Source organism: Emys orbicularis, chromosome 6 (genome assembly GCF_028017835.1).
Source record: "Emys orbicularis isolate rEmyOrb1 chromosome 6, rEmyOrb1.hap1, whole genome shotgun sequence".
NCBI classification, from domain to species: Eukaryota; Metazoa; Chordata; order Testudines; family Emydidae; genus Emys; species Emys orbicularis.
Window position 1 is genome coordinate 97,478,438 of NC_088688.1, and position 26,540 is coordinate 97,504,977.

At 40.6% G+C, this 26,540-nt stretch overlaps 1 protein-coding gene across 1 annotated transcript in view; it reads left to right on the top strand.

Moving 5' to 3' along the window:
• Positions 1-26,540, top strand: part of TMC1 (transmembrane channel like 1) — a 65,188-nt gene that overhangs the window by 11,689 nt on the left and 26,959 nt on the right. Inside the window, exons 4-8 of the mRNA XM_065405908.1 lie at positions 9,062-9,152; positions 10,317-10,398; positions 17,667-17,773; positions 19,554-19,652; positions 24,158-24,300. Of these exons, the coding sequence (XP_065261980.1) occupies positions 9,062-9,152; positions 10,317-10,398; positions 17,667-17,773; positions 19,554-19,652; positions 24,158-24,300 (522 nt within the window). The remainder of the gene's footprint in view (positions 1-9,061; positions 9,153-10,316; positions 10,399-17,666; positions 17,774-19,553; positions 19,653-24,157; positions 24,301-26,540) is intronic.

Sequence of the window (26,540 nt, forward strand, 5' to 3'; positions counted from 1 at the left end):
TCAAAAGTGACTTAGGCACTTTGGAGACCAAGTCCCGTTAACTTTTAATACAAGCCTTAGACCTTGTTTACTCACAGTTTTTGCACTGCTTTAACTATGTCACTTTAGAAACCAAAATATTTTTGGACACATTTATGTTGATGTGAAGGTGCTTATATCACCAGAGCTTACTTGGGGGTGGGGGGTGGGGGCAGGAGGGGAAGGGAAGAAACATTATGTAGACTGGCCAAAGTCATTTTTGAAAATGGGTCTTAGGCTATTTAGTAACTTAGGTGCTTTTGAAAAATTAAATTAAATTAATGGAGATATCCTATCTCCTAGAACTGGAAGGGATGTTAAAAGGTCATCAAGTCCAGCCCCTGCCTTCAGAGCAGGACTGAGTACTGATTTTGCCCTAGATCCCTAAGTGGCCCCCTCAAGGATTGAACTCACAACCCTGGGTTTAGTAGGCCAATGCTCAAACCACTGAGCTATCCCTCCCCCCCTGTGATATAAAAATGTTACCTCTAGGTACCTACTTTTAATAATCCAAGTTTGAGAACTCTTAGATTTTAATTTTTATTAAATTATTTCCTCCATCCTTCCCCTGGCTCTTTTCTGAGCAGCTGTACCATCTGACTACATGAGCTGAGAGCGGATTGGTGCAATTCATATCAAATAATTGTTACATGAAGAAGAAGCTGTGTACGCCAATGCTCTATAGTTAGAGGGAGGCAAGCTGTTCCATTCTGCTTTCTCCAATCTCTACAAAGTGAGATTTCATTGGAGGTTGTCTCACCATTCCATCAGTTTCCTTTGCTTCCATTTTTCCTAGGGGAAAAATCATTAACGCAGAAGCTTTAGTTATACTATCATGACAGAGTTAGAGTAATAAGTGAGCATCACACTGACCAGAAAAAGTGATCACATTGTAAAGAATTTCATTCTGTTTTAGAAGGAAGTGAATTGTTTTCTTTGCTCTTTAGTTTTGTTCTGAAAATGTGTGAACTATAAAATTTTAATATGCAGCTGCAGAACTAGAATTCACATACAAAGACACTTACACTTACGTTAAGGTCTGGCTGGCTTACACCTACAAGGGAGATGTATCATAGATTGAAATGCCATTCCTAATTTACACACCTGTGCCTAGCATTATGCACCCCACATGGCCCTGATTTTTCTCTCAAGATCCATGTGTGGAGGGGACCTTCCAGCAGGCAGAGAAATCCCTGCTTATGATGAAATTGGGATTATAAATTTCTGTAGCACGGCTCCCCAATCTTCAGATCTCACAGACAACTTTGCATAAGTTTGAGGATTTGCAAAGCGGGAGGGGGCAGGCCAAGGATGGGAATGGAGGAGGAGAGAGAGAGAGAGAGTTTGTGTGTGAGAGAGAGATATTGAGAAACAGATTAACTAGGTGCATCATCCTTCAAACAGCCTCATAAGGAATATTCATGCTGAGATGTGGGTAAGGTTCAATAAGAGCCTATGTAAAGGCTTTGGGAATCTCAAGGGATCCATAGTGGGTGGCTGAAGCTTCTGCTTAATCTATTTGAGGGCAAAACTTGCCCTTTGATGGAATGGTCTGTCCCTTGCCACCCCCTCCTCTATTAATCCCCACTTCCACAAGTTTTTCTTCTTGGCAGGGTGCGGGGGATCTGACCTATATGGTATGTAAGAGCACAGTTCTCAGTTACCTGGTAGAAGGCCATATTCTCTGTACTACCTCAGCATAACTGAAGTAGGGAAGAATGGTGATTCAGCCTTTCTCTGAATTTCCTGGCTTTAGTGAGATTAGACATTTTGCATTTCCTTCCTCCCTCTTCTCGGTTAACTACATGGGCTTTTTCTGGTTTCAACTGGAGTAGGACAAACCATTATTCCAGGATGTGCACTACTCCTTTTGCTGAGTGTAATGCCTATTAAAGAGGTCAGATGGGACACTTGGGGAATAAAGTGCTTTGTTTATCCTAGGAAAGTTGTAGCATGGGCAGTGTCTGTATAAACTTCTCCAGTTTACCAAGCCAGTGTGTATTAATTCTGAACTGGAGGGAGAGCAGCTGAGGATTAGAAGGTAGGGCAGGCTGTCTTCTGTCCTCTCCTCTTTTTGGGGGGTGGTATTTTCTGTGATATAGACTCTTATCCTCTGAGAACTGGTCTGAGACACCAATATGTTTCACAAAGGCTACTCCAATGGTAATGACCTTCAGTTCCTATCTACTGAACTGGATTTGGAGAAAGTTGAACCTACAAATGGTGCTTATAGAGATAGAGATAAAATATTATGGGCCAGATCTTCAGATGGTGCAAGTTGGTGTAACTCTATTGAAATTTACACAGATTTACACTGCCTGAGGATCTGAGACATACGGGTGTATCCATATCTATCCAGCTACCTTGTTTTCCAAGCTAATGGTTCTTGGTCCTGGGGTGATAGGACCACATTTGCAAAGTGGGCTTCTGTATTTGGTTCTGGAGCACAGTTCTAATTCTCATTATTGACATGGGTCAGTTACATTTTACACACACAAAGTATGCATTGTATAATCTACAGAGGTAGTTAACTGCTATGTAGTCAGATCTATTAGCATACTCTTATTAAATTACCATGGAATCCTGCAATTATACAATAGCCATGTAACTATAATTCTCCCTTGTTTAAAGTTCTTACTAAATGTTAAAGCTACCCAATAAAGTTAATACCAATGTATGAATTACAATTAAATGAATGACAACAAAATATGAAGGAGATGGCAGACATAGATCAAGCTTGTATCATTCACAAAGTAGCTTCAAATAAATATAGAATGCAAAGAGAATCATAAGACAACTTGGGAGTGGATGTAGGAACAGTGACAGTGAACAAAGGATATTTGGGAGGGCCCCTAAAACATAACTGGTTCATATAAAATTAAAAGGAGGAGGGAGAGAATCTTCAGTCTGTTACCAGGGCTGGATTTACACCTTATGCACTCCTAGGCACAGCATCTTCAGTGCCCCTCCTGTCTACAGCTGACCTTTGTGTTTCATACCGTTTTAGAGAGTTCAGGTGCCCCTAGAATGCTGACGCCCCTAGCCATATGCCTACTGTGCCTAATTGGAAATCCAGCCCAGGCTGTTCCCAGCATCCTGCAATGGGGGAAGTAGAGCCCAGTTGCTGTGCTGGGATCTATAGGCACTGAGCTTGGTTCCATTGAAATCAACAGTAACACTCTCACTGACCTCAGCGGAAGCAGTGCAGTACCCACCTATGAACATTTTTTTCAATGGATTATTTCTAAATAATAGGGGTAGGTGGAAAGGTGGGTGGGAGGGGGGTGTTTATACTTTGTCTTTTTTCCCTTCAGTTGTTTTACTTTCCAATCCAGACTAGCCATAAAAATAGATTTATTGTAACAGAATATTCTATAAATGCAGCATGACAAAAAAAAAAACCAATCACAAACTACTCTGTGAGATGAAGAAAAATATTTTCTTCTTCAACTATTATCTTCAGACCCTCGCAGATCTGTTGTTATGAACTTATTGGCAGCCACCGAAACCAAATTAAATGACACTGTAGTTCGTCCATTATTACTGTTGAGCCACTTTCCAAGCTAGCTGCCACCTGGCAACAGTTGTGTTGCTGTCAACTTTTAGCCAGTCTTTTTAAGGCTTACTTGGAGAAGTCCAAAGTGATCAATATTAATAGGACATTTCTTTTTAATGACTTTTTACATGTTGGTGACTGAAACCTTCCTGAACTGTTGCTGAAAAACGTGAGCTATCCACTTGAATCCTGTTCACCAGCAGCAACCTCTAAGTGCTGTAATACATCCTCTACTTTGTACATGCTGAACTGCCCTACATGCAATATACCTAGCACTTTGGAAGCTGCAACCTCATACCTAGGATTAATAATTAACCTGGGCTACTTAAGGGCAATACTACCTGGCTCCATGAAATATTTATTAACTCCTTATGTTGGTAATTAGATTAAGATGTTTTTTCTCAACCAAAAAAGCTCTCACAGTTAGCTAAAGGGGTACACTTTGGCCTATCTTGTGCTATAGATAATTTACCTATAACATGATACCAGTGATTACAAAGCTCACTTTCATCTTTCAGTGTTGTTTTTGACACATCCTCATATTTGTGAGGTTGTATCACTTTGCATGCAGTGTGTGATATTTTTGAAGATGCTTCTCAAGAATATGCAGATGGGATTTAATAAACTTTTGTAATGATAGGACTGTTCTTCCTCTGCTTCTCACTTTTCTTAGCACAAAGTGCAGAGGTGTGTTATGATTCTCCAGGGATGTACAAATAAAGTTTTTATTCTCAAAGCTGAGAACTGAGGTAAAGAGCATTTCAACTGAGAACTGAGGTAAAGAGCATTGCTTAGGAAACAATAATGTGCATAATATACAAACATGTAGAGGACAGGGAAATACATTTATTATCTGTGTACTCACCTGATAGTTGCATGTTGATTTAGATAATGGCACAGAGAGTACACTTATAAAGTTTGCGGATGATACCAAGCTGGGAGGGGTTGCAAGTGCTTTGGAGGATAGGATTAAAATTCAAAACGATCTGGACAAACTGGAGAAATGGTCTGAAGTAAATAGGATGAAACTCAATAAGGACAAATGCAAAGTACTCCATTTACGAAGGAACACTCAGTTGCACACACACAAAATGGGAAATAACTGCCTAGGAAGGAGTACTGTGGGAAGGGATCTGGGGGTCATAGCAGATCACAAGCTAAAAGCAAGTCAACAGTGTAATACTTTTACACACACACACACACACACACACACACACACACACACACACACACACACACACACACACACACACAGAGCAAACATCATTCTGGGATGTATTAGCAGGAGTGTTGTAAGAAGACACAAGAAGTAATTTTTCCGGTCTACTCCATGCTGATTAGGCCTCAACTGGAGTATTGTGTCCAGTTCTGGGCGCCACATTTCAGGAAAGATGTGGACAAATTGGAGAAAGTCCCGAGAAGAGCAACAAAAATGATTAAAGGTGTAGACAACATGACCTATGAGGGAAGATTGAAAAAATTGGGTTTGTTTAGTCTGGAAAAGAGAATACAAAAATGGTTATCATGTCCCCTCTCAAAGTATATAAAAGGTTGTCACAAGGAGGGGGGAGAAGAATTGTTCTTAACCTCTGAGAATAGGTCAATAAGCAATGGGCTTAAATTGCAGCAAGGGAGGTTTAGGTTGGACATCAGGAAAAACTTCCTGTCAAGGTGGTTAAGCACTGGAATAAATTGCCTATGGAGGTTGTGGAATCTCCATCATTGGAGATTTTTAAGAGCAGGTTAGACCAGTGCTTCTCAAAGCCGGTCCGCTGCTTGTTCAGGGAAAGCCCCTGGCGGTCCGGGCTGGTTTGTTTACCTGCCGCGTCCGCAGGTTCGGCCGATAGCGGCTCCCACTGGCTGCAGTTCGCCGCTCCAGGCCAATGGGGGCTGCGGGAAGGGCAGCCAGCACATCCCTCAGCCCACGCCGCTTCCCGCAGCCCCCATTGGTCTGGAGTGGCGAACTGCGGCCAGTGGGAGCCGCGATCGGCCGAACCTGTGGACGCGGCAGGTAAACAAACCGGCCCGGACCGCCAGGGGCTTTCCCTGAACAAGCGGTGGCCCGACTTTGAGAAGCACTGGGTTAGACAAACACCTGTCAGGAATGGTCTAGATAATACTTAGTCCAGCCATGAGTGCAGGAGAATGGACTAGATGACCTCTTGAAGTCCCTTCCAGTCCTATGATTCTATATTTAGAGCCAGCCAGGACACAGGAAGTTTAGGAGGGAGTGGGGGAAATTTCCTTAATTTCTGACCTACAAATCACCGAGGGCCTGACTTTCATCTCACAGCAAGTAAATCAGAAGTAACTCATTTTAATTCAAGGGTGTATCCCAGTAAAAATCCATTGAGAGTCTCTGCTGGAGGAGGGATGAGCAGGAGCAAGGAAAAAAGCACTTTGCAGTAGCTGTTTGATAGCTGCAGCATCACATGGGGCTTATGCTTTCCTTATTAGTTTCCTTGAATGCAACTGCACACATATTCTCTGCCTCATCACCCACAGGTCCTCTTTCAAGCTCTGCTCCACCACTAGATGTGCTTGTCATATCTTTTGTTAAATACTGCAGTGGGAATTTTTCATGGAATTAAATTGTTATTGAGACTTCCACTCAACTACCAATTAAATAGGGACTTGAAATTAGTCATGCAAGTATTCCTATTCCTGGATGCAGCTGGGCTGCTGCAGAGCACAGAATGGCTTGACTACAGGTTTTCATGTGGCAGGGTCCCCCCCATGACGATGTTATTCACTGGGTCTTCCTAAAGCTGTAATGAGTGTACAAAAAAGCTCGTTAAAAGTCAGCTACAACCAAACCTGTACTGCCCACTCAAGGAGAAAGCACATATGTAGAACATCAAGTGTAACTTTGACACATAAAGTGCTTTCATTCTGACAAAAGATGCTGAATAGTAGCAAGCTTCTTCCATCTACCCAATAATACCATGGGGTAGTATTTCCTTTCATTTGCTGTGGAATGTGTGAGAGGCTTTTGAGTGGTTCTTTAACAGGAATGGTGAGTGCTATCAGTACTGTATTCAAGTGCCTCATACTGTGCAAAGGTACTTAAATTACGATAGGCAGATAGTTCAGTATTAAATATACAGTTGAGCCCTGTTAAAGTGAAGGGTCCCTTTCTATTTAAAACATAACATCTGCATAAGTGGATAGTAACTAGACTAGATGATTAATTTGGCCCAATGTGATTAGTAAAGTTAAAGCTCTTAAAAAATACAGACAGATTAAATACTGTCATGCAGATAAGGGATTTTTGTAACATACACGAAGAACCACCAGGGACCTAGCCAAACACCTGCAAAGATATGGAGAGGAAGAAAAGCCTAACAGTCAATAAGAATGGGGGGAGGGAACAAATGAAAGAGGGAGGGGAAGGGGAACTTCACTGAGGGAAGTCATGGGAAAATACAGCAGTAGTCCAGGAAACCTGGATCACTACATCCAAAGGGCAAGAATTCAGTTTGCACTAGAAATCTGCAACCAGCTTGCAGATAGAAACAGAAAACCCATCCTTGCCAGAGAATTCAGGACCCAGAGAGGAATAAAAAACTATATTCTAATGCAGAGGAAAACACCTAAAAGGAATTTGATGTGACATTCATTGCATTGCAAACAAGCATGCCTAGTTTGAATCCTTGGATTTAATTGAGGGGTTGAATACATGTTTATAAAAAAGACATGTTTTTATAAACTTTGCCTGTGGAAAATAATTTCTTTGTTTTGGCTTAGCCCAACTCATGATCATTTTATAACAGAAAAGAGAAGTTTCTGGAGAATTTCTGTGCCCAGCTATGGATGTATGATGTGTATACTAGGGAGGAAATTTTTTCACGTTAGTGACATTGTGTCAGGCTTTTGTTTGAATATTATCCTTCTGACTTTCTAATCTCCTCGTTTCATTTTGAGAAGTGTATTTTTTAATTTTGAAGACTGGAACAGTAAAATAAAGTGGATGAACGGCTGAAAGCATAGATTTTAGCCATGCCACTGCACGTTGTGATTTCTTCAGCCCTTTCACAATCTAGGCCCTGTACTTGGACGTAAAGTCTCCACAAATCAACTAGTGCCACAGTAAATGGTGTTGATTAACTAGGTGACACTCTTCCTTCTGAATTGAACAAATGGTATTAGAAAGATCAGAGCTACTTCTGAAACTGCAGTCATTAAATTCCCACAATATTTTTCATAAGAATAAGAGAGATTAGCTTTGATTCACGTGGAAATTCTGAGCTGGTTATTAGTATTCTTCTTACATAAGCATCACCTGCAGTTTTTGTAATGTTTTGGCACGTTGTAATGTTTTTGTTTGCTTGTGTGGATATAAGCTGTGGGCAACAGATCTATGCATAAGAAATAACTCCAGTGAGAGGGACTCAGGCAATTAATCTATTTGCACAGCTTCCAGAAAAGAACTGCACCACAACTAATAGCTAGCATTTCTCCAACTGCCCACCAGTCTCCAAATGCCTATACAGGCAATTAATCAAAATGTGTAAGGTTCTCTGTATTAGTGCCATCTGGTGACTACCACCAATATAATGTTTTTGATACCACTGTGCAAACATTGGATTTCAAGAAGTCTTGTTTCTTTTATATAGTACTTTAGACATGGTCATTCAGCAGTTAAAGCAGCCACCTCTCCTCAATAAAAGTACATACACTGGTGTCTTAAAGTTTGTGCTCACAAAGAAGAATAAAAAGGGGGTGGAGAAGACTCTAGTAAATGCCTGGTCACATCTGATCATCATTTAAAAGTTCTGATGTTACACAAAATCTTAAAAACATTTTAAAGGAACTTTCACGCTTTTTTTTTCTTTTCACCCTTATGTCCTATGTGTCTCACTAGGGAATACTTTAATAATGTTGTCAATCAAAACTCTAATCTTCTGGAGCCAATTGAAGCCACAGTTATGAGAAAATGATTCATAGATTGTACAATGGACAAGACATATGTGGAGGCACTGAGAGGAGTGAAAATATATGTAGCCTAGAAGAGAGCAGACACAAGGGAACCATGATTACAGTCTATAAATATCTCCAAAGTAACAATTAAAATGAAGAAGAATAATTCATATAGTTCCAGTGGATGAATGGATTAGGACCAATGGCTTGAACAAAAGGAAATAATTCTTAAGAGGAAGTACTACTGGGGAATAGGCTAGATTACAAAACAAGACATCATGACTTCAGGTATTCAAAGAACAGGCTAGATAACATTAGCAGGAATTAAGTAGAGATCACTTCTGGAAAATGCAGATGGCTCAGACAAAATGACAAGTTGTTTTCTTCTGGTTGCACTAACTATGATAAAATTTCTGGGAAATATAAACTATAAGAGCGTCACTAAGAGAACAGGGATATATGAACATCCAACATGGAGTAATCGGACATGTTTTTCAAGCCTGAAGTGGCAGGAATTCCAGTTTTACCATATCATCACATGCATGTCTTTTTGTTCTTATTTCTCAGGGAAGCCCAGCTTTTTGTAGAAAAATTTGAAGGTGCACTTGGAAAAGGAAAAGGGAAAAAGTTTTATGCATACAAAGTGATGATGACAAAGGTAAGGATTTTATTTCATCAATTTCATACAATGCAAAGCAATGCAGTGTTGTAGATTATCATTCACCACATCCTCATAAATACCATCCCATTCTTCACGTGCATTTTTAACCCTCTTTGCCCCAAATTATTCCAAAGCAGAGGTCATTAACCAAACCCATACCTACTGATTGGGCTCTATCTTCAAGAGCCTTCCAATCTGTTCCACCAAGAGTTCCATCCTCTGGGGATTAAAATTGGGTTTGGGGTTAGGCCCAGAATAAAGAAAGCCAAAGAAGATCATGCTCCTTGAGAAAATTCAGAATGTTCCAGTCTCCTCATTGTAGCAGAAAAACTCATGGCATATGGCAAACATGCATTTTACATATTAGATTGGAACGGTTCCCTTCTCCCTTATACAGTGCTTGGACAGATTGTCCCTTTGCCTCAGAGCTGAGAGAATACTGCAAAAAATCTCTGCAAATATTTATTCAAATTTTAAAACAAGTTTTGCTTCAATCATGTTCAGTACTAATTTGGCTTCATTTTTTATAGACATTTGTGGAACCACATTTTACTAGCATTAATGTTCAACAAATTTTCAACTTTCACATTCTGAAATATGCCTGGAAAGCCTGATTATATTTTTCCTCCCTTGGTATTCTGCTGTTAATTGATTTATCTCATTAGACTGACCTCACACTTGTTAAAGCACCCCCATCCTTTCATGTATTTATACCTGCTCCTGTATTTTTCACTCCATGCATCTGATGAAGTGGGTTCTAGCCCACGAAAGCTTATGCCCAAATAAATTTGTTAGTCTCTAAGGTGCCACAAGGACTCCTCGTTGTTTTTGCTGATTATAATAGTTGCTCTTATCCAATTGAGGGACAGAGACACCACCACATTTAGACTAACCACAACTAAGCAATATAGTTCGAATTTCAGATTTGGAATAAAATACGTTAAATGATCAGAAACAGTTCTCAAGTCAAATAATACTCAAGAAAAAAATCACAATCTGTTCAGACATTCCACAAACAGAGAGAAAAAAAAAGGCAAAATACAGCAAATTAAGTATTTGATACAAATTCACTCAGTTCTATGCTGGATCTCAGAGTAGTAACTGAGAATGTATATGAGAACACTGAGAATGCGGCCTCTTTTTCTTTGTGATCCTTTACAGAAATGGATGAAATTTCAACGAGATTTTGAGAATTTTAAAACAGCCTGCATACCATGGGAAATGAAAATCAAAGAGATTGAAAGTAAGTAGTTGTGGAAAACAATAAAATTAGCACTTAGCAGCAGGTGTACTCCCAGAGGCCCCCCTGATTCCAAGAATATTCTTACTGCTTTTAAAAATAGCTTTCCAGATGTTTTATTCCTCAAAAGAGAAGATGGACCCGCCTTCTTAATTATCAGTGAACCCAAAATGATCTCTTCATCATTATTCTAGAGCACTGGTATCCCTCCTGGCTGTCATGGCAGAGGACACAGCCACATTCTGAACAAGAGATTATGTTTCATGAAACAATCTTCACAGTCAAAGCTTGTCTACACAAACATGTAGCTTGCAGCAAGCTGGAGCGTGAATCTATCTCACACTAGCCTGCCCCAGACTAACATCCACATGGACCCTGCTGATGCGTATTAACAGTTTGTTAACATGCTTTGATCTAGTCCTCTTTGAAATGGGACAAAGAAGCACACCGAGCAAGCCAAAAGGCAATGTACTGATTGGGCCTGAAGACTAAACACTCCTCTGACCCTTAAAAAAGGTCTCTGCAATCAGTGGTAAGGTCCTTTGGTATGTTTGTTCCACCTGTTGTGTGGGAAAAAAAATTAGACTTCTGTGTTTATGGCTCTCAATCTGGCATTTTTTAGTATCACTAAATTAACACAACTTGTTCCCTCAAGAACATCAGTTGATCTAAACTGCTGTGCTGAAGTATATGGAAACAGGTTATTTTTCAGATAGCCTATACCCAAAACATGACTTCTGTCATTTTGACTGCATAGCACTTCCTTTATTTTCAAGGACAACTCCAGGGTACCATAAACAGTATTATCACCACTACATCTAATTGCAGAGATCATACATAAAATTGTCATGTTGATGATTTGGTAGTGCAGAATCAGATAGAGAATTCAAATCCCACTTGAAAGAACTGGAAAACAGAAGGTTTCAAATTTGTTGAGAAGTTCTTTCAATATATTAAGAGAAAGAGCTGCTTATCTAACCAAGAGACTCATAGAATCATAGGCCTGGAAGGGACCTTCTAGTCTAGTCCCCTGCACTCAAGCAAGGTTGACAGCTTTCTACTCGCACAAAACCAAACACTCTTGCCCCACCCCCCTGCCCCTTCTCTGAGGCTCTGCCTCCATTCACTCCATCTCCCCTCCCTCTGTTGCTCGCTCTCCCCACCCTCATTCACTCACTTATTTTGACCGGGCTGGCTCAGAGGGCTGGGGTACAGGAGGGGGTGAAGACACTGGCTGAGGGGGCGGGCTCCGGGGTGGGGCCAGAAATGAGAAGTTCAGAGTGCAGGAGGGGGCTCCAGGCTGAGGCAGTGGGTTGGGATGTGGGAGGAGGTGAGGGCTCCGGCTGGAGGTGTGGGCTCTGGGGTGGGGCCAGGGATGAGGGGTTTGGGGTGCAGGAGGGGGCTTTGGGCTGGGGGTGGAGCTGAGGGGTTCAGAATATGGGAGGGGGCTCCTGGCTGAGACAGGGGATTGGGTGTGAGAGGAGGTATGGGCTCTGGGGTGCAGGTTCTGGGATGGGGTCAGAAATGAGGAGTTCAGGGTATGGGAGAGGGCTCTGGGCTGGGGCTGAGGGGTTTGGAGTGTGGGAGGGATCTGGGATGGGGCAGAGGGTTGGGGTGCGAGGTGTGTGTGTAAGGGCTCTGGCTGAGTGTGCAGACTCTGGGGTGGGGCTGGGGATGAGAGGTTTGGAGGGTGGCGGGGGGGGGATCAGGGCTGGGGCAGGGGCAGGGGGTTGGGGCCTAGGAGGGGGTCAGGGGTGCAGGCTTTGGGCGGCGCTTACATGAAGCAGCTCCTGGAAGCAGTGGCATGTCCCCTCTCCGGCTCCTTCGTGGAGGCGCAGCCAGGCTGCTCTGCACACTCGGCGCACTGCCCCATCCACAGGCGCCACTCCCGCAGCTCTCATTGGCTGTGCTTCCCGACTAATGGGAGCTGCGGAGGTGGTGCTTGGGGCGGGGGCAGCATGTGGAGCCCCGGCTGCCAGTACATATAGGAGCCGGAGGCAGGACATGCCGGCTGCTTCCCGGAAGCCAGCATGTACGGAGGCTAGCAGGGAGCCTGCCAGCCCCACTGCACAGCGCCGCCAACCGGACAGTCAACGGCCCAGTCAGCGGTGCTGACTAGAACCGCCAGGATCCCTTTTCGATCGGGTGTTCCGGTCAAAAACCGGACACCTGGTCATCCCACAATCAAGGCAGGACTAAGTATTATTTAGACCATCCCTGACAGGTGTTTGTCTAACCTGCTCTTAACAATCTCCCATGATGGAGACTCCACAACCTCCCTAGGCAATTTATTCCAGTGCTTAACCAATCTGAGAGTTAGGAAGTTTTTCCTGATGTCCAACCTAAACTGTCCTTGCTGCAATTTAAGTCCATTGTTTCTGTCCAGTCCTCAGAGGTTAACGAAAACAATTTTCTCTGTCCTCCTTGTGACAATTTTTTATGTACTTGAAAACTGTTATGTCCCCTCTCAGTCTTCTCTTCTCCAGCCTAAACTGGTAATCCCAACTGGTAATGCTTTCTAGACATTTAATACTTTTTGTTGCTCTTCTCTGGACTTTCTCCAATTTGTCCATATCTTTCCTGAAATGTGGCACCCAGAACTGGACACAATACTCCAGTTGAGGCCCAATCATTATGGAGTAGAGTGGAAGAATTACTTCTTGTGTCTTGCTTACTCTACTCTTGCTAATACATCCCAGAATGATGTTTGTCTTTTTTTTGGTAAAAGTGTTAGACTGTTGACTCATATTTAGCTTGTGTGCAACTGACTGTTCCTTCCTAAGTGGAGTACTTTGCATTTATCCTTATTGAATTTCATCCTGTTTACTTCAGACCATTTCTTCAGTTTGTCCAGATCATTTTGAATTTTAATCCTATCCCGCAAAGCATTTGCAACTCCTCCCAGCTTGGTATCATCCTCAAACTTTATAAGTGTTCTCTCTATGTCATTATCTAAATCATTGATGAAAATATTGAACAGAATCGGACACAGAACTGATCCCTGTGGGACCGCACTTACAGCTTGACTGTGAACCACTGATAACTACTCTCTGGAATGGTTTTCCAACCAGTTATGCACCCACTTGATATAAGCTCCATCTAGGTTGTATTTCCCTAGTTTGCTTATGAGAAGGTCATGCGAGACAGTATCAAAAGCCTTACTAAAGTCAAGATATACCTTCTCCCCCTACCCACAAGGCTTGTTTACCCTGTCAAGGAAAGCTATTAGGTTGGTTTGACATGATTTGTTCTTGACAAATCCATGCTGACTGTTACTTATCACCTTATTATCTCCTAGGTGTTTGCCAGTTAATTGCTTGATTATTTGCTCCATTATCTTTCCTGGTACAGAAGTTAAGCTGACTGGTCTGTCTTCTCCAGGTTGTCCTTATTCCCCTTTTTATTGATTGGCACTGTATTTGCCCTTTTCCAGTCCTCTGGAATCTCACCCATCTTCCATGACTTTTCAAAGATAATACTAAAATTATTTTACAGTTTTATTTGTACTTTAGTTTTACATCAACTGTGAAATGTCCATTACTTTCAAATGGGAGTTGCATTTTTATTCATTGTGACCTACTCCAGGCATGGGGTTCTTTCTGGGAATTATGTGCTGGGTCACTAGCCCCATTCACTAAATAGAGATTCTGAAACACAGACAGGTACAACTAAAACACTTTAAAAAAATCATTGTAAAATATCTATACTGTATACAGTCTTCTTTTGTGGAAATTTATTTAGCTTGATAAGGCATTAATAGCTATTCATCAGAAATATCCTTTAAAGTCTTAGTTACCTTACAGATAATAATGCCCAATATAGATGCCACTGATTAGTTTAAACCTTTTTCATTACCCAGTATTGAAATTAATTCTTGAAAAGTGCTCTTGGGATACAGCTTATAGGCTGGCTTTGTTATTTGCCTATAATATGCTATTTAAGTGTTCTCAAATCACAAAATAAAGATGAAAAAGAGAATATGATCATGAATATCACTGTGCATATATAAAAGTGCAAAGTACTTGTGATGAGAGTTGTGGCAAAATTTGAGAACGGTCTCATCATAAAGTAAGCTTTATATTTCATAGGGAGAAAGGCCTTCCAGTAATGAGCAAAGTTACCAACAAATCCCCTCTGAAGCAAACTTGGCTTAACATCACAAGGTCTTGAGTGGGAGCCTAGCCACTGATCAGCCCTAATTATAGTGCAAGATAGCTTTACTGAAGGTAGCTTTGGAGCATGCAATAGACAGTGTCAAGGTGGCCATGACCAGGAAAATGGTCAACTGTGAGTTTTAGCTGATTTGTACTTTGTGTTGCAAAGCAATCCTAGACAAGGCGGCACTAGGCCAAAAAGAAAGGGTAATTCACCACATAGTAACTTGAAACACATGGCATCATGATCAGCAGAGAACAAAGCAGGCTATGCAATCACTGGGGTTTAATTTAGCACGCAGAAGAAGCTGTTGAATAAATGTAGTTAAATCAAATTGAGCAGCAGGAGACAGGTGGTTCTTTTGGTAGGCTAGTAACAGAATAGAATTCATTCTGAGAACCCATGTGAGTGATCCTTCAGTTATAGTTGGTAAATAAATGGGCCTGGACTGAGTTGTTTTGCCATTAAAACCCACAGCTGTTTCAAGTTACATTAGTAGGACAAGTATGTAAAAATAGACCAGGATAATTAACTGATACTGTGTCTATGTACAGTTTTTTTCTCTCCTGTAATGAAATAAGCTCCTTTTTCTTTTCCTTAGCTTAAAGATGCCTGGACACTCAGAATATCACAGTATAAATGTTACCTTTATAATGACCTTCAATAAATAGGATTGTGAACTTTATCTTTGTAAAAAAAAAAAAAAAAAATCAAGTTTGGACAGAGACCAAAAAGAAAACTATTTTGCAACATTCACTATACTGCAAATTAATGTGTTTTTATTGTACGTCTAAATTTTAAACCTAGAAAATCAGCAAAGCAATCCATATAATGCAGTGGTGAAATGACTGAATCAGAACTTCAGAACTTGCTGTCCCCCATCTAGCACAGCTCAGGGGACGGGTGGACATGAAGTTACTTTTAAGACACCTTTATGTCCGTCTACCCATCCTGGGGCCACTGGGAGCTTGTCCAGTCCCAATGTGCATTTAGGTCCATTGCAACATCTGGGAATCAGATGATGTGCAACTTAAGGTCCTTTATATCGGCCAGGAATCAACCACACCTAGTGGCTCTTAGCGCTGATTCTCTTTTCTGCAGCTATGCATAGGGTGACCAGATGTCCTGATTTTATGGGGACAGTCCCGATATTTGGGGCTTTGGCTTTTATAGATACCTATTACCCCCGACCCTATCCTGATTTTTCACACTTGCTCTAGCAATGCACCGGTGTGCTGGAGTATAGGACAGGATGGCATAGGAGCTGAGGATTCTCCTATATTGAGCGGGACCAGTTAAGGTAGCTTTCTGGCTGTTTTGTGGCACAAAAGGTCAAGATCAGGTCAGAGGCAAAACCTGTCCCTTTGTCTTGTTATAATTTTCTACTTAAATGGAGCAACTAGTGGAAGTGTATGGGAAACTAACATTAGAAGGTATAAAGGCTTCCTCTCATAGGAGCTGAAAAGTTCAATGTGCTGGACAAGCAGTGCCAATTGGAAATACTAATGTAAAAGCTCTACATAAACAGGACTAGGTATTTCAGTTCTTCTGCAACAAGGGCCTGGGATGATTCTCCCCTCCCTAATTCAGTCCCAGCTAGTGACAGCTTTAATGAATAACTACAGGTCAATAAATGTTAGAATTAACTGGGGTACAAGGCTAATCTTAACTGATATAGCACCAAGAGGGCCATTACCAGAGAAAATAGTAACAAAACAGTTTATGAAATCATCAGGCACAATAAATGCTCACATGTCCCAAACCAACAGGAGCCACTTTAGCAGTAAATAAAAAGGTCATGTGACCAATGTTTTCGGTTACAGCAGCTACACCTCCAGAGCCATGTAGGGATAAAAATCTTCATTTAATCATAAAGCGTTTGATTCTTGATTTCAGTGGAAGGTTTCTTCACATAAGTATTGCAGAATCAGGACCTAAACTGCTATTATTTTATTATTATTAATATAGTAGTAGTACCTAGAGACCTCAACCGAAATCAAGGACCAATTGTGCAAGGTGTAGTGCAAACACAGAGAGAGACAATTCTTGCCCCAAAATGCTTACAGTCAAAATGGACAAGGCAGACAAAGGGTGGGAGGGGAAAGAGAGGCAAAAGAAATGAACTGACTTGCTCAAAGTCACACAGCTGGTCAGTGGCAGAACTGAACAGCTCAGAGCTCTCAATTAAATACTCTGTCCCCCTGATCAAGCAACCTCCCCTCTTCTTTCCTACCTAAATCTTTCCCATTTTCATACAATAATAATCTTTCACACAGTATATACTTGTTTCCCTAAACCTGAATCTTAAACCATCTCTTGCTGTCATTGCTAAAACTTTTACATTGGTGATGCATAGACTAATGAGCCTGTTGTGAAGAATCTTTTGTATTGAGTAACTGTATACTCCTGGTTCTCAAGGTATTCTGCATCTGGTGTTGTGACAGACACCAGTCTGTTAGCGATTTAGTATAAAAATACCACTGTATTCTATACAATAACAGCAATCGTAGTATCACCATTGCAAATTCTAGTGTTTTGGACCACTGCTGTAGAATAGTGTGCGTGTATTTTTTTAAATTTAGGAAGTTGTCTTTCCAGCAACACTTTGCTTTCTCCCTGGCTAGTAGGCCAGAAACAAAGCACATGTAGAAAGGCACCGATAAGCTCTAGAGACCAGGATTTAAAAGGTATTTTGCTGATTTCAAGTGAAGTTAGGTGCCTCATCTGTTTAGTCACTTTTGAAAATCCCACTAGGCACCTATCTGCATCCTTAGGCAACCAAATACGTTTGAACATCTGGCCTTAGGAGATCATCCTGAGGTTCTATTCCATTGTGTTGGTGTCATGTTATTTATATTCCTTCAATATAAATGTATAATCTTTGGTAAATGGTGTCTTGCTTCTGTTTTTTAAATCATTTCAAGGAAGTGAATGCTAGTCTGCAATCTTGAAAAATTACTAAAATGATAAAATTATAGGTATTAATATAGAATAAAGAAAAATCTGATTTTTTGTATTTTAAGCACGCATGAAAATGTTCAAGTAATCTTGTCTCAAAGTAAGAAGACAAGAATATCGACTGATCTGTCTTTTTGTCACTGCAAATGTTTTCATAGGTCATTTTGGCTCTTCAGTAGCTTCTTATTTCATATTCTTGCGCTGGATGTATGGAATAAATATGATTCTCTTCGGATTGACATTTGGCCTTGTAATGGTGCCTGAGGTGAGAATGCATGATTTGGGATTTTTTTAAATTGCATTTCTTATTTCTATAGGGGAATAAAATGTCACTGAGAAATGGTGCTTAAAATTTTTACCTTTGTTACTAGAACACTTAGGGCAAGATCCCTACCAATGCTCCAGCTCCTTTAAGCCATGAAAAGAGACAGAGTGGTGTAAAACAGATCTAAACGCCCTGGTTCTGCCCAGGGAAGCATTCCTGGCACAGGCATTGCAGAAGACAGCTATAAGGCTGCCTCCCAAGAACTTAACACCCCCTGGCATGGGGGAGGGCATGCCAGAGCAGGGCTGAGCGTGAGACAAGTGTGGGAGGCAGGGCTGCATCCTGCAGTGCTGGGGATATTCCAGGAAGTGCTGTGACTCTTAGGGCAGTCCATGAAGTCTGTCTAAATTACATCAGGGGCATCTCCACTCTATACCTGGAGCAGCCCAGGACTGGCAGTGGAGGGGGGTGGGGAGCACAAGGTGGTTTAAAGCTACCTTAGCCCCCATCTCCTGGACTGTGAGTTCTGTGCTGCACCTCTAATAGTATGTCTACACTTTGAGCTGGAACTATTATTTCCAGCTTGAGGAGATATACCCCATGCCAGCTGTGATCAAGAGCTAAATATAAGGTGTAGCCACAACAGCACAAACGGCAGGCACAGCTAGCCACCCCACATATGTACCTAGCATCTTGAATGGGATTGTACTCAGGGCAGCTAGACTCTCCCTCTGCTCACGCTGCCATGGCAAAACTCCATTTGTAGAGTGCTAGCTTGCTTAGAACTAGCCTGGGGTACATGTCTCCTCAAGTGGAAATTATACCTCCAGCTTGAAGTATAGACATATCCTTAGACATGCAGCACAGAATCTCATCCATAAGGTGGAATTCAACTCAAATTGAAATTATCCCATGCAAAGGATGAGTATAAGACTTAAACAGGGCTCAAAATAGGACTTAAATGGAATTTAAGTGGTACATAGGTCTTGGGCTGGCCCCTAAATTTCTGCCATAGAGAATATCCTCTTGATTACACTTACTTCCAGTGTGTACATGTAAGTGAGTGCAGCAGATAACCTCAAGCCCACAAGATTTATTTAGGATATGACATTTCCCAAAAACTTTCTAATGGATGGGCCAAATTCTGCTTTCATTAGAGTAGAGTAATTGAAGCCAATTGAGTTACTTTGGATTTATACCACCTTAAAAGCCTGGTTCTGCTCCCATTGAAGTCAAGAGAAAAACTGCCATTGACTGCAGTGGAACAATATCAAGACTCAAGTGAGACTAGAATCTGGCCTAGTACTTTCAATGGTTGTGAAAACATCTCACCAGAGGCTCAGATACTTTCAGAATCCTGGTTGTCATCATCTGAAAACTATATGCATGTAATGACCCGATATATTTTCTATTAAAAAAAGCAACAAAATCAATAGCACAAGAAAAATGAATTTGCATCACTGAAAGAACTCACTTATCTGATGAATATTTTTAACCTTTGTTGCTGCTGAATATAAAAGATACAGCTTAACATTCCACTGATTTTTAGTAGACTACCATTTAATAAAAAATTGCAATGGAATATACTTCAATAAAGCGTCAATCACGAATAAAAGGCGTGAAGGCAAAAGATTTGGAGAGGTGGATTGCTATCAGTAGGGAGTTAAGGAGAACACGAAGCAAAATCTCCAGTGCAGTTGTTCGCATCTGCATTTTATACTTTTGGTTGTTAGTGTTGTGTTTTGAGCTGTTATCTACATTCATCATATTTTGGCTACAGGTGCTGATGGGGAAACCATATGGCACGCTACCTAGAAAAACTGTCCCAAGAGCTGAAGAAAGAACTGCTATGAATTTTGCAACTTTGTGGGACTTTAGTGTAAGTGTGCATTATTGCAATACTGCATATTATCATGACTCTTTGGGCTCTAAAAGGCTTTGATTTCAGTGCTCAGTGCTTCACTGTTCAATTTCAGTAGTTTAATATGAAATATGTCAGGAGATCATTCAAATGGATAGAAACCAATTCAAATCCCCTTTTCATTAATTCTGAGTATAGATGTTTTCTTGATCTAAAAACAGAACGTATGAAAATTCCATGTCCATTACTGTGTCTTTAGGAATAAAAAAGGAGAGGAATTTGGGAATAAGAGTCTAGACTGATTTAGTCTCTGGTGTAATTCCATTTGCTTCAGTAGAGTTGGACTATGGATGAATTTGACTCTCTGGGATTATATGCATTTAGATTTCAAATTGGTGGTGCTGTGTAAATTCCATGTAAGACAAAACCTCGTACTTTAGGCCTTTTTTTAAAGATAGACTAGAAGCAAAATTCTGGTTTTTAAATTTGCAAATATTTTAGCTATAGTGGGATGGATGGCTGAATCCCTTATTGTTTCTTTGAAGCTCATCGTATCCTTAAGAGATGAACCTCCATAACTGAAAGTCTGAAGGTAGACTTCTAAATACCGTACAATACTTTTATTTATTGAAACAATATTTTCACCACTTTTCACACAGGGCATGCCTCCATAGCGTGATTACTTTTGTAAACATGAAATAAATTTAAGATGACTGTATTGAGGATAAATTCCATATTACAATGAGTCCAGACAACGGTACCTTGGTTGTAAGGCAATGAAAGTCTCCGCGTTGTCTTTCAGGCAGCTGCAGAGGTCATTGTAAAGGATTTTGCACAAACAAAAAAGGTGGACTCATCCAGTTATAGGTTTTCTCCAGATTAATGGGAACAGCATTCAGATAAGGGTGACTTTGCCTGAAGCTTCTGTACTATCTCCCTTCAACATTTAGGCCTCAATCCTTCAAATCTTTATGAACATGCTTAACTTTAAGCACTTGTTATGGATTTCAGCAAAGGTAGGTAGATGTGGGAGGTGAAACTGGGAGTCTGTTTCTTTGAACAATTTACAGCCAGACATTCTCTTCATACTCATAAGCACTAGGAGAAGTGTTAAAAATAACTCAAAGGATGAAGGAGTTAAAGTCTCCTTGGTTCGGACTGCTGATGCCAGGAAGGGTGATGAGGGCTGTGGACAGTGTTCCATTGCTCACCCTAGGGAGTTCTGCCAGCTGGAGGCAGACGTAAATTCTGGAGTATCCTAGGAGCCCTGCAGACAGAGGCTGTGGTAGGGGTTCACTGAATTAGCTCAGCCTTTGGCCATTTCTCCCATCAACATTGCCCACTTTCAAGCATGTGCTGGCTGCCTAGAGAGGGCCCCAGGCTTGTGCCACTTCAACCCCAGGTGGATTTTTTTATTAGGGGCCTTACCTCTGGCACAGTGCCTGGAACAGTGGTGGGCAACCTGCGGCCTGCCGGCTGCATGCAGCCCATAAGGGTAATCAGATTGCGGGCAGCAAGACATTTTGCTGACGTTGACTGTCCACAGGCACGGCCCCCCTACTGCTCCCAGTGGCCGCAGTTCACCATTCCCAGCCAATGGGAGCTGTGGGGGGCCGTGCCTGCGGATGGTCAATGTCAGCAAAATGTCTTGCGGCCCGCAATCAGATTACCCTGATGGGACGCACCACTGGCCTGGAATGAACTCTGGCCCATTCGTTTATTTCTTTGGACAGTTTCAGCAGGGTAGCAAGTTTTTAAACTCTCAGACAGAATACCAGACTGGATACATTGATCTGTATGCTGACTTCCTGACTTTTAATGCAATACTTCCAGGCTGACTCACTGAAACCCAGTGAATTTTTAAAATTTTAGTTTAATAAAGTGTTCAAAGTAACACATTTACCTCTCTCCACATTGCCTGATGTAAAGTGGTAACTGGCCAGATGAGCTGATTTCCTTTAGCCACAAAGTGATGGCCCCTCTTTAGATCCATGAAAGGAGGTCAATGTTCTTTTTTGGGTGAGCTCCTGGTCCATTACAAGGAGCAACTCAATAATATTCTGCAATCACTGATGTATGTCAGTAATTAACAGAGTTGAACTCCGTTGTATTTAGATGATCAGGAGCTACAATGGTTGAATGGTAGTAGCAGGAGACACAGCAATGAAGTCAAGTGGTGAGGCCTATTTAAAAAGAGAGGAAGTACTGCAGCAGAGAGGGACCTTGGAGGAGAAAAGTGAGCCTTGTAGCAACGTGGAGGCCCTTTTAAGAAGAGTGGATCCTAGAAGAAGGGGAGAGATGTTTATACAATTGTATGGAGAAGGTGAAAGAGAGAAGACTTGAGAGAAAAGAGATGGCAGCAGGAGAGGAGAGGCTCCTAGTAACTATGAAAGAAACAGGATCTGGCAAGGGACAATGAAACCTTTATCCAGACAAGGATGGGAATGGGGACTATATAGCTGAGACAATTTTAGAGGCAAAAATAATTTTTTCAGGTCCAAAATAAAATGATAAACTAATGTGTATATTTAATCAAACATTTTTTTTTGTATTCTGGAGTAATTCCCCAATAACATTTCTTTCAGAAATAATAAAAAAGGGCTCTAAAATGTGTAGCAAAACATGAGGGGGAAAATTGTGCCTGCCCTGATCATCCTTGAGAATGTGGCTATTTTCATCCTGCAGAAATTGCTAAATTGCTGTTGCCTTTTGGATTTTAATCTTGAATTGAATTTTTTATATTTATATAATCTACAGCTCATACCCTACTCCACAGCAATCAAAATCTCAAGGCTCATTATAATCATGCATACTACTAAAGAGAATATGCTCATCTAGCTTGTGTTAGGCTGTGGGAAGAGTGTAGAGGGAGACCCTATACTTATGGCTACCACTTCACAGCTAAAAATATATCAAGCTTCACAGTTAAATACAGTAGGCAAAGCCCAGGAAACAACATCCTCAATTACTCACAGTGCAGGGCTCATCTAAAGGCTTTGAAACACCTATGACAACACTGACTTAGCAGAGCATGGTGACTTTAAAGATATTTTAATATTTAGTGTGATCTAAACAGACATCCAGAAATGTATGTACAACTACAGATTAGACAATCCAAGCCCAGTATAAATTCTTACATGAAATTACACCATTTCTTAATAGAAGTATAGTAACTACAGACAAACCTGCTCACTTTTGGTGCTATACAAATAAATAATAATATTCCCTTTCTCCTAGAATCAGATGCTTAATTTTGTCTCTACTGCATCTCTACAGCTGTTCTGATACCAATACATCGATTACCAAACCAAGAAATCTGTGAATATTACCTTTAGTTACCATATATTAATATTTCATTTTCACTTTCACAAGAATTGCAAATGAGGTTCTGAAGACTGTGTGAGACTCATTTCAGACATTTAAAAAACTCCAATAAATCAAATGCATAGTTAGTGATTACACAAAGCAGAAGGATGTTAATCTATAGACATTATAATCTATGAATGGATTAATTTTAAGAAATACCAGCAGCTAAACAGAAGGAAAGTAAATGGACCTTTTAATTTAGGAGGACTAAAGCACTCTGCATTAGCACTGTTAGCTCACAATCAGCACATCTCATATTCATCAACAGTAGATCAATAAATTACACTTTGGCATGCTGAACTCTAGTGTTTGATTTGAGTTAATTGTGCCCATTTGGAGCTTCGCTGCTGCTCTGCATGTGCTATGCTGTTCATCAAAGGGGTTTAAATACACTGCTCTCCTCTCCTCTAACCAAAATGGTCTTTGACCAGGCTAAGCCAACTATCTTGATTACTTTCAGACTCCAGCAATTGCCTATTAAATTATTTTGAAAAAATAACAATCCAAGTCAATAGAAACTTCATTCATATGATTTGTTTTAAAGAAATGCAAATTTTTCAATACCAACCTAATAATTTGTTTTATAAACTGTAGATACAAGAATCATTTCAGTATCCAATGAAACCCAGCCATCTGCTGAATGAAATTTATCAACTGTTAACCAGCACACAGCAACACTACCCAGTACTTTAGGACAGAAATGAAGACTTTTATACCAAACTGGAACTGGAGGGAAATTTTAAGAACATAGAATATAAGTAACCAAACTTTCTGGTTTGTTGAAAAGCCACTTTCTGTTAAAACACACACATACAACCAACCAAAAAAACCACTTGGATGAAAAAGCTTTCAGCTGCTATGTTGTAGATGAAGTGTCCAACCTATGAAGTACCTGACAGGTTATGGACCTGACAATCAACATGAAATATTTTTCAGATCCTCTTTTAAAGGCTCCAAAACAGGGCTGTTCTGAATTCTCACAATAGTCAGGCCCCAGCTGTCAGGTTTACCATAATGATGTCTGGAGATGTCATGAAGACATAAAAATGAATGTCTCTTTGGTATTCTCTGCTTTTGGTGAAGTTTCATGAGGTTTAGTGTGTGTATGTATGTATATAACAGGCTAGTTAAGCTGTTACCTGCCATTTACTTTTCAGGGCCTTGCACAGTATTCTGTGCTCTTTTATGGCTATTACAACAACCAGAGAACAATTGGATGGCTGAAGTTCAGGATGCCTCTTTCCTATTTCCTTGTGGGAGTTGGGACCATAGCCTATAGCTACATGGTGGTCATCCGAACGTAAGTTCCTTCTGTCTTTAGGGAAGTAAAGAACGAATTAAAATAAATGCAATTCTCTTCACAAAGGATGCACTATCAGAAATGATAATGTAGCAGTTTTAACAGCAGGATTGATGCAGCTCTGGTGGGGCAAAGCTGCAAGGAAATGCTGGACTATGTTAAAGCCATTTATAATTTCTTAGGCCAGTATTTATTTATTTGTACCAGAAAGCGTGTCTCAGTCCGGCAGAGGTGGAGAAAAAAAATCTTTACTGAAATAACATAACACTTTCCCTCTGCATCTTAAAGGTGTAAAATGAATGTGTAATTCAGGGAACAAAGCTCTCAACCCCTCCTTTTATAATAGTCTGCATCTAGCACAACGTCAGATAACATCCGGGCCATTCAGTTGTTCCTCTTTTAATCATATCTGGTGTGAAGTAAATTAAAAAAAAAAAGGAAGAAGAGGAAAACACCTGACAAAAAATTCAGCTGTATAAGTCACAGTGAGCAGTAAATGATTCTCAGCAAGATTATAGTGTTTAGTTCAGATTTACACAGTGGTGTAGCAGAATTAATACCATTGGTCATGGTAAAGGATTAGTGTCCTATGGCAGACAAAGTAGTCTCCAGTTGTGCTTTCTCCATTAAATTATATTTAGAGCACAATACTAAAAACAGTAGGAAGACTATGGGTAAGTGGGAGAAAGGAAAGGGAGGCTAGATAGGTTAGTGCATTAAACAATTACACTTCCACCTCTGGAATTCTAGGTTTAAATCCTGGTTTAGATCCAGAGTGAAAATGAGTTTGGTTGTCTTATTTTAGGGCCAAATTCACTACTGGTATTAACTGGGGATACTCCATTGGTGGTATGCCAGTGGTGATTTGGTCCATAGTACCTATTTGCTCACACTAGAAAACCCCCTAACATAAGAAACACCAATAACTAAACAAGCATACTGAAGTGTTTCTTTAGAACAAGCTCAGAATCGGAAAAGTCAGACCATCGCAAGTCAGGATTATCTGGTGCTCTAGTGCAGCTGGGTAGCAGAAACTCACACAAATCCTTCATGTGCTGTATCGGTTGTTTGTTTTTCACTTTCACAAGCACTAGATTAACTCAAACAATACATGGTTTCTTAGATAAGGTAAGCAGCATTCCCAGACAAAAAAATGGCCTCATTCTTTTTGTTTAAAATAATGTGTGTGTTTGGAGAAAGAACAAAACATTTTGATGCAGCAGGCATAGTTTTTGACCTAAAACAGCTTTTAAAAATGTTTCTTTGATGGTATATCCCTGAAGATTAGAAGATTCTTCTCACTGAATCCTCTCAGGGAATTATATTTGAGTGGCTGTCAACCAGAAAAAAGAATCCTTATAATACAGAATCTCTGAGGCCAAAACAAAGGGAATATCCTTGGGGAAGCATATACCATATGTGCTAAATTTCCATCTGGCCACAGATACTAGTGCTAGACCACATTTAGGTAACCCTATATAATCTTCTGCTTAAGGCCATTTTTTCATTGCAATACAATAAGCACAGAAGTTAAAACCTAGTGTCATTAGGATTGTTGTTGTTTTTGCTGATGGTTGAGGGCAGAGAAGAGAGCGAGAGAGAGAGAGAAGTTGACTATTACATTTATAGAAACCATTTTGAGTTAGGGCACAAATCAGCAACTCCCTCACTCACCAGCCCAACACTAAGTGGAAAAATCCACAGCCTTAAGATTGCAGAAGTCACATATTTAAGATAATTTTAGTTTCAAACTCTTAAGGAGTTTCCAGTGCATCATGCAGTTGAGGCCAGATTTGCCTGTCCAAGGAGTGGGCAGGAGATGTGGCTGCCCATACCTACAACTATTCTGAAATCCATAGGTGCTCTTTGCAGTTCTTGGGGCATCCTACAAGAGTCTGGGCATTCACCCAGGCCCAGAAGCTCCATGTTACTCTCTGGGCCCCCTGTCTCTATACAAGAATGCTCCATCTGGATTGTATGGTCAGGAATCAAATTACAGAAAGGTATGGTAGATTCAAGAAATTGACACAAGGAAGCTGTTGGATTTGGGGAGACTATTGTGCCTTCCCTCATTCCTCTTTTTCTTCTCTGTAATGGTAAACAGTGGGTATATATATCCTCTATCTAGTTGCTGCTTGCTTTAATAATGACCATGCAGTGTTTCTATATTCTTTAAATGCTTGTGGAACATGATACTGGAGAGTATTTTCCCAGATGATTTCCAAAAGAGAAGGGGATTA